Consider the following 8,689-nt stretch of genomic DNA (forward strand, 5'->3'; position numbering starts at 1 on the left):
CTCTTGGTTCATGCAGATGCTCCTGGGCCCCCTCAGCCTCCATTTGACATTTCTGACATAGACGCCGATGCTTGCTCCCTGTCATGGCATATCCCGCTGGAGGATGGAGGCAGTAACATCACCAATTACATAGTGGAGAAGTGTGATGTCAGCCGAGGTGATTGGGTGACAGCGCTAGCTTCGGTGACAAAAACTTCCTGCAGAATTGGAAAACTGATCCCAGGACAGGAGTATGTCTTCCGGGTCCGTGCTGAAAATCGATTTGGCATTTCAGAGCCTCTCACATCTCCAAAGATGTTGGCTAAGTTCCCATTTGGTATGTTTCTTTCGGGAAGAAAAAAATTATGCTTTCCTTCTAGTCTGTTTCTTAAGGGAGAAACTGACATGCCCCTTGTTTTCATCTCCAGATGTTCCTAGTGAACCGAAGAATGCACGAGTCACGAAAGTCAACAAAGACTGCATATTTGTGGCCTGGGACAGGCCAGACAGTGATGGAGGGAGCCCCATCACTGGTTACCTGATTGAACGCAAAGAAAGAAACAGTTTGCTGTGGGTGAAAGCTAATGATACTCCTGTCCGGTCAACTGAATACCCCTGTGTTGGCCTTATAGAAGGTCTTGAGTATTCATTCAGAATCTATGCCCTGAACAAAGCTGGATCCAGCCCACCCAGCAAACCAACAGAATATGTGACTGCAAGAATGCCAGTTGGTGAGTTTTGGGGGTTTTTTCTAAGTATTACAGGAGCACATTTAAATCTTAGAATCTCTGAAGACTACTGTTTCCACTCAGGAATGTGTTCTGGGGGATAATGTGAAATATGGAACTTTAAAACGTTTGCCATTAAGAAAAAATGCTGAGAATACCTCTTTTGGCTTTAGATCCTCCAGGAAAGCCTGAAGTTATCGATGTTTCCAAGAGTACTGTATCCCTCATCTGGGCTCGTCCAAAACATGACGGAGGCAGCAAAATTATTGGCTATTTCGTAGAAGCTTGCAAACTTCCTGGTGATAAGTGGGTACGGTGCAATACTACACCACACCAGATTCCCCAGGAAGAGTACACAGCTACTGGCTTAGAAGAGAATGCTCAGTATCAATTCAGAGCAATCGCCAAGACAGCAGTAAACATCAGCCAGCCTTCTGAACCTTCTGACCCAGTGACCATCCTCGCAGAAAATGGTAAGATTCTGTTGAGTATCAGAGGCGAAGGAGGACAGAACTCAAAATGTATATCTCTCCTAATAAAAAAGGAAATCTACATCTGTGGAGAAAAGAATAAAAATGATAGGTACTTTGTATACAGACATGAAAATTATATTCTGGAGAATCCTAATCACATATTAAACTAAAAAAAGCAGTTAAACTAAAGGACCATATCCTTTTAACCGTACACTTTCACAGAAGTATGACCCCCGAAAAATGATGATAGTGAAAATTTCAGGATGTTGGCATTGTAAGTGATCTTTATTTTTTTCTTTATATTTTCACATGATCGAATTTCTACTTTAAACCTGCATTTCTTTTGTAATGAATATGTTAATTCTAAAAACTCTGTCTTGAAAGACACAGAGTATATGAATTTCCCACTTTTATTAATGACATAGAGCTTTGCATGTATTAAATCATTTTCTTTTCTTTTTTTCCAGTTCCTCCCAGGATAGAACTGGGTGTGGCTATGAAATCTTTGCTTACTGTCAAAGCTGGAACTAATGTCTGCCTGGATGCTACTGTTTTTGGAAAACCAACACCAACAGTGTCTTGGAAGAAGGATGACACACTGCTAAAACCAGCAGAAGGCATCAAAATGGCCCGGAAGCGGAACCTGTGCACCTTGGAGCTGTTCAGCGTGAACCGGAAGGACTCAGGAGACTATACTATTACTGCCGAAAATCCAAGTGGTTCCAAATCAGCCACCATTAAGCTTAAAGTGTTAGGTAACTAAAGCACTTAACTGGAATCTCATGTTTTATTTTGGCTAATGTGATGCAACAGAATTTACAAAATAATAATGAGGGAAGATGCATATCCTGATGTGTATTTTGTAGTCATAGAATTATTCTCATCACAGAACAACAGCATTTTAGGGCTGAAAAGAGCATTCAAGATTACATATTTCAGTTACATAATTTCCCATGTGAGGAAATTATGGTTTTGAAAAATTAAGTGACTTCCGAGGTGATATGGGAGGTTAGTGACAATATAAAGACTGCAGCCAGGTTTCCAGACCTCCATTCTACTCATTCCCTATTTCATGTGTGTTAGTGAAAGACTTCACTTTTCTCCCTTGTTCTTTCAGATAAACCAGGTCCTCCAGCATCTGTTAAAATCAATAAAATGTATTCAGACCGTGCAATGCTTTCTTGGGAACCTCCTCTTGAAGATGGAGGCTCAGAAATCACCAACTATATTGTTGACAAACGTGAAACAAGCAGACCCAACTGGGCCCAGGTCTCTGCGACTGTGCCCATCACCAGCTGCAGTGTGGAGAAACTGATAGAGGGCCACGAGTACCAGTTCCGAATTTGTGCCGAAAATAAATATGGAGTGGGCGATCCAATCTTAACTGAACCAGCAATTGCTAAAAACCCATATGGTAGGAACATTTTCCTATGGCTTTTCATTTTTCTTTTTCAGTATTACCTTTTAGAGGGGATATTAACTTTTCCACCACTCTCTGCAGACCCACCAGGACGCTGTGATCCTCCTGTCATTAGCAACATAACCAAAGATCACATGACTGTAAGCTGGAAACCACCAGCAGATGATGGCGGCTCATCCATCACCGGCTATTTGGTTGAAAAGCGAGAAACCCAGGCAGTTAATTGGACTAAGGTCAACAGGAAACCTGTTATAGAAAGAACTATCAAAGCCACAGGTCTCCAAGAAGGCACCGAATACGAGTTTCGAGTTACAGCCATAAATAAGGCTGGCCCAGGCAAGCCCAGTGATGCATCCAAAGCTGTTTATGCTCGGGACCCTCTGTGTAAGTGTTCATGAAAAAGTCTCTTATCCTGTGTTGCAATCAACTTTAAACAACCAGGAGTGAGGTTTTAATGAAAAATTTTTATTATTATTATTATTTATCTTCAGATCCTCCTGGCCCACCAGCTTTTCCTAAAGTATATGATACAACCCGTAGCTCTGTGAGTCTTTCTTGGGGCAAGCCAGCCTATGATGGTGGTAGCCCTATCATTGGTTACCTTGTTGAAGCAAAACGAGCGGACTCTGTTAACTGGGTGAGGTGCAATTTACCAGATAAGCTGCAGAAAACCCGCTTTGAGGTCACCGGCCTGATGGAAAACGTAGAGTATCAGTTCCGCGTGTACGCCGTTAATAAGGTTGGCTACAGTGACCCCAGTGATGTGCCAGACAACCACTGTCCAAAGGACATCCTAAGTAAGTACTACCAGGAAGAATACATCGAGCTTTCTCATCGGTCATATTGTAAGGGGGCAGGGCGCAGGTGTAAACTCCCTTGTGTACATTTATTTGTTTATAGGCTTTGGAGTTGGTAATTCTAGGAATACATTTTTGGAGAGCTGGGTTGGTAATTTGTGGTATTGTATAACAGGCCAAATGGAATGCAAAGTGATTTGTGGTTTTGGAAAGCGTTTCATACTTACATGAGAATGACATGGCTTCAAAAGAGTGTGGAATATAGGAATTTTATTCTGAGCATAAGGAGATTTTTTAACTAAGTAGTGAGCTATTATTCTTACAGTTTTTTATTTTCTCTTCTAACCCACCCTTTTCCATAAATATAGATTGGAAGGCTGTTTGTCTTAATTTTTCTATTCACTTCTGGTCCATAACCAATTCTTCCTTTATTTTGAATTACTTATATCTCATTCCCTATGTACTTTTATTCCTACAATGAAATAAAGAGAGTTAGAGTCTATAACAGAGTGCTTTCAGTGAATATAGATAAGAAAAGTAAGAGCAGACAAGAGCTGAAAACCAGCCATTTACTTTTAATATGCAGAGTGTGAGAGTATGGAAGGTGTATGAGAAGATCCTCCAGGGAAAACTTGAATTAGCCTATAGGATATTGGAAAATAGTAAGATCAACAATTGCTATAGAATATTGAAACTGTTGACAAAAGTTTTGAGGATTAAATTAAGGATTTTTTTTTTTAAGAATAAGAAATCAGTTCTAGAAAAGAAACGTATTTTAGGAGTAGTTAAGTCCAGTCTTTGGAAATATGTTTGACCCATTAAATTATTTAACTTTCTTCACTCCAAAATTAAACAGTTCCACCTGAGGGAGAACTGGATGCTGATTTGAGGAAGACAATTATATTACGTGCTGGCGTTACATTGAGACTATATGTACCAGTAAAAGGACGTCCACCTCCAAAGATCACTTGGTCTAAACCGGATGCCAATCTAAGAGAAAGGATTGGACTGGACATAAAGTCAACTGACTTTGACACTTTCTTGCGCTGTGAAAATGTGAACAAATATGATGCAGGAAAATATATCTTGACTCTGGAGAACAGCTGTGGTAAAAAGGAATATACCATTGTGGTGAAAGTGCTGGGTAAGTTTGTTTGAAACAAAATCATACATGTTAAAAATGCAATTCTATACCTTTTTTACATATTTATTTCTTACTTACCATTTACCAGATACTCCCGGGCCACCTGTCAATGTGACTGTTAAGGAAATATCTAAAGATTCTGCTTATATTACTTGGGATCCTCCCATTATTGATGGTGGAAGCCCCATCATAAACTATGTGGTAGAAAAGCGGGACGCAGAGAGGAAGTCCTGGTCTACAGTGGCAACGGAGTGCCCCAAAACAAGCTTCAGGGTATCTAACTTGGAGGAGGGAAAGTCCTACTTCTTCAGGGTGTTTGCTGAAAATGAGTACGGCATTGGTGATCCCGGTGAAACACGCGATGCCGTCAAAGCTTCCGGTGAGCAGAGGAGATGCTACCCCATCATTTTGAGTGACATCTTACCTTGGTTATCCGGGGCTTAGGCTTACCGTTTCTCCTTTGCTTTAGAAACCCCGGGACCAGTTGTGGATCTGAAAGTGAGATCTGTAAATAAGTCATCTTGTACCATCGGCTGGAAAAAGCCTCGCAGCGATGGTGGAAGTAGGATTACCGGATATGTAGTCGATTTCCTAACTGACGAAAATAAGTGGCAACGAGTTATGCAAGCATTAAACTTACAGTACTTTGCAAAAGATTTGATTGAAGGGAAGGAGTATACCTTCAGGGTGAGTGCTGAGAATGAAAATGGAGAAGGAACCCCGAGTGAAATCGTTGTCGTGGCAAAGGATGATGTTGGTAAGCCTTTTGCCCTGCACCTTCATTTTCTCTTTATTGTCAGCAAAAATACACTCTTGAGCCTTACTCAACTGACTTCTATATAAGTTCTTACAAACCATAGCAATATAAAAAGTTAACTGCTGGTCTTAAAAATAAAAATTTATCTCTGCTGTTTCCCAGTGGCTCCTGACCTTGACTTAAAGGATCTACCTGATTTGTGCTACTTGGCCAAAGAAAACAGCAACTTCCGTCTTAAGATCCCCATAAAAGGCAAGCCAACCCCATCGGTGTCCTGGAAGAAAGGGGAAGACCCTCTAGCAACTGACACAAGAGTCAGTGTGGAGTCATCTGCAGTTAACACCACCCTTGTCGTACGTGACTGCCAAAAATCTGATGCCGGAAAATACACGATCACACTGAAAAATGTCGCTGGCACGAAGGAAGGAACTCTCTCTATAAAAGTTGTTGGCAAACCTGGCATCCCCACTGGGCCAATCAAATTTGATGAGGTCACAGCAGAAGCCATAACCTTAAAGTGGGGTCCTCCCAAAGACGACGGAGGTTCTGAAATCACCAACTATATCCTGGAGAAGAGAGACTCCGTAAACAACAAGTGGGTGACCTGCGCCTCGGCTGTCCAGAAAACCACCTTTAGAGTCACCAGGCTTCATGAGGGTATGGAGTACACCTTCAGGGTCAGTGCCGAAAACAAATATGGTGTAGGAGAGGGCCTGAAGTCGGAGCCAATTGTCGCTAAACATCCTTTCGGTGAGTGTCTCAGTGTCAGGAAATATAAAGCAAAATGTGGTTTTGAGGGAGTTTCTTATTATAAATCTTCCATTGCCATATATTTTCCTAGATGTGCCCGATGCTCCCCCACCTCCCAATATTGTGGATGTCAGACATGACTCGGTAGCTCTAACCTGGACGGACCCCAGGAAAACCGGTGGCTCTCCAATTACAGGTGTTTATTTTGCTCTTATCCTCCAGCTTTCACATTAATGTTTCCTCCAAACCTTCCTCCCTGAAAACAAGTTGAATGTATTTATATAGCACTGTCTGCCTGTGTGCACTTTCCTTTCAGTACATCATCATTCAATACGTTAAGCATTAATTAAATGAATTCATTAAGCTAATGCTTAACCTAATTGAAACCCTCCTAATATAATAGTTTATAAAGAAAGGCTTTCTTAGTGATAATATCATTTTTTGTAAGTTAAAATTTTTCAACAAAAGATACAATAAATAAATATGCATATTCCAAGAGAAAAAAATGGCATTATGTCTACATAATGAAAGTGTATATGTTAGGAGACATATGTAATACTTTAAACCAGGGGTGGGCAAACTTTTTGACTCAAGGGCCACAATGGGTTCTTAAACTGGACCAGAGGGCCGGAACAAAAGCATGGATGGAGTGTTTGTGTGAACTAATATAAATTCAAAGTAGACATCATTACATAAAAGTGTATGGTCTTTTTTTTTTTTTTAGTTTTATTCATTTCAAACGGGCCGGATCCGGCCCGTGGGCCGTAGTTTGCCCACGGCTGCTTTAAACAATAAAGAATTTAAATTTTAAAAAATAGTAAAAAACAAAAGTATAGATGTTAACAAGAATGATTATCTCACGTCTCCATATATAAGTTATTTGAGCAAAAACACATATAGTATTTCAAAATCAGGCTACATTTGTAAGTTCTATCTGAATTGACACAGCACTGGGTCTCTTGCAGGGTATCATATCGAGTTCAAGGAAAGAAACAGCCTTTTGTGGAAGAGAGCGAACAAGACTCCTATTAGGATGAAAGACTTCAGAGTGACAGGATTAACTGAAGGTCTGGAATATGAGTTCCGAGTGATGGCAATCAATTTAGCAGGAGTAGGCAAGCCAAGCCTGCCATCAGAGCCTGTCGTGGCACTGGATCCCATTGGTAAGTCATTATATGAAGGAAAACCCAGGTGCATTTTCTGCATGAAAAAAACCACGTTGGTATTTGACTGTTTCCCCCCATGTTTTAGATCCTCCTGGCAAGCCTGAGGTTATCAGTGTAACAAGGAACTCGGTGACTCTCATTTGGACTGAGCCCAAATACGATGGTGGTCATAAGCTGACTGGATACATAGTGGAGAAGCGGGACCTACCTTCCAAATCTTGGATGAAAGCGAATCATGTTAATGTCCCCGATTGTGTCTTTACTGTAACTGACCTTGTGGAAGGTGGAAAATATGAATTCAGAATTAGAGCAAAGAATACAGCAGGTGCTATCAGTGCCCCATCAGAAAGTACGGGAACCATTATTTGCAAGGATGAATATGGTAGGTCTATTTTACTTTTTGTGCACATAAAAACATCAACTTACACCTCCTTCCTTTTCTGATGAAAATGTAATTTTTTTTTCCTTTGCAGAGGCACCAACCATTGTCCTTGATCCTACAATAAAAGATGGGCTAACAGTGAAAGCAGGAGAGACCATTGTTTTGAGCGCCATTAGCATTCTTGGCAAACCCCTTCCAAAGTCAAACTGGTCCAAGGCAGGAAAAGACATTAGACTATCAGATGTCGTTCAGATCACTTCCACCCCAACATCTTCCATGCTTGCTGTCAAGTATGCCACTAGAAAAGATGCGGGTGAATACACCATCACTGCTACCAATCCTTTTGGCACGAAGGAGGAACATGTGAAGGTAACAGTTCTCGATGTACCTGGTCCCCCAGGTCCCATTGAAATCAGTAATGTTTCTGCTGAAAAAGCAACACTTACATGGACACCTCCCTTGGAAGATGGCGGCTCACCAATTAAGTCCTATGTTCTGGAAAAGAGGGAAACCAGCCGACTCTTGTGGACAGTGGTCGCTGAAGATATTCAGGCTTGCAGGCATGTGGCCACCAAACTCATCCAAGGAAATGAGTACCTCTTCCGGGTCTCGGCTGTAAACCAGTATGGCAAAGGAGAACCGGTGGAGTCTGAACCTGTCAAAATGGTAGACAGATTTGGTAGGTACAGCATGTGAGGGAAGTGGTGGGTAAATACTTACGGCCGAGTTTAGGAAACAGGATTTCTCATAAATTTGCTTCCTTTTCAGGTCCCCCTGGCCCTCCTGAAAAACCAGAGGTATCAAATGTCACTAAAAACACTGCCACTGTCAGCTGGAAAAGACCAGCTGATGATGGTGGTAGTGAGATCACAGGCTATCATGTGGAAAGGCGAGAAAAGAAAAGCTTGCGATGGGTGAGAGCAACAAAGACACCAGTCTCCGACCTCAGATGCAAAGTCACAGGACTTCAGGAAGGAAACACCTACGAATTCCGCGTCAGTGCAGAAAACAGAGCAGGGATTGGTCCTCCTAGTGAGGCTTCAAATCTTGTTTTAATGAAAGATGCAGCATGTTAGTATTTACCTTTTTCAAC

The 8,689-nt window shown here is 41.4% G+C and overlaps 1 protein-coding gene across 1 annotated transcript in view; it reads left to right on the forward strand.

The window, feature by feature from the left end:
• TTN (titin) overlaps nucleotides 1-8,689 on the forward strand; it is a 280,823-nt gene that overhangs the window by 221,047 nt on the left and 51,087 nt on the right. The window contains exons 260-275 of the mRNA XM_059703948.1: nucleotides 17-316; nucleotides 408-710; nucleotides 881-1,180; nucleotides 1,648-1,935; nucleotides 2,298-2,594; nucleotides 2,682-2,984; nucleotides 3,092-3,397; nucleotides 4,254-4,541; nucleotides 4,630-4,920; nucleotides 5,011-5,298; nucleotides 5,461-6,048; nucleotides 6,140-6,244; nucleotides 7,014-7,211; nucleotides 7,300-7,596; nucleotides 7,688-8,275; nucleotides 8,365-8,667. Of these exons, the coding sequence (XP_059559931.1) occupies nucleotides 17-316; nucleotides 408-710; nucleotides 881-1,180; nucleotides 1,648-1,935; nucleotides 2,298-2,594; nucleotides 2,682-2,984; nucleotides 3,092-3,397; nucleotides 4,254-4,541; nucleotides 4,630-4,920; nucleotides 5,011-5,298; nucleotides 5,461-6,048; nucleotides 6,140-6,244; nucleotides 7,014-7,211; nucleotides 7,300-7,596; nucleotides 7,688-8,275; nucleotides 8,365-8,667 (5,043 nt within the window). The remainder of the gene's footprint in view (nucleotides 1-16; nucleotides 317-407; nucleotides 711-880; nucleotides 1,181-1,647; nucleotides 1,936-2,297; nucleotides 2,595-2,681; nucleotides 2,985-3,091; nucleotides 3,398-4,253; nucleotides 4,542-4,629; nucleotides 4,921-5,010; nucleotides 5,299-5,460; nucleotides 6,049-6,139; nucleotides 6,245-7,013; nucleotides 7,212-7,299; nucleotides 7,597-7,687; nucleotides 8,276-8,364; nucleotides 8,668-8,689) is intronic.

Source organism: Myotis daubentonii, chromosome 7, assembly GCF_963259705.1.
Source record: "Myotis daubentonii chromosome 7, mMyoDau2.1, whole genome shotgun sequence".
Classification (NCBI taxonomy): Eukaryota; Metazoa; Chordata; class Mammalia; order Chiroptera; family Vespertilionidae; genus Myotis; species Myotis daubentonii.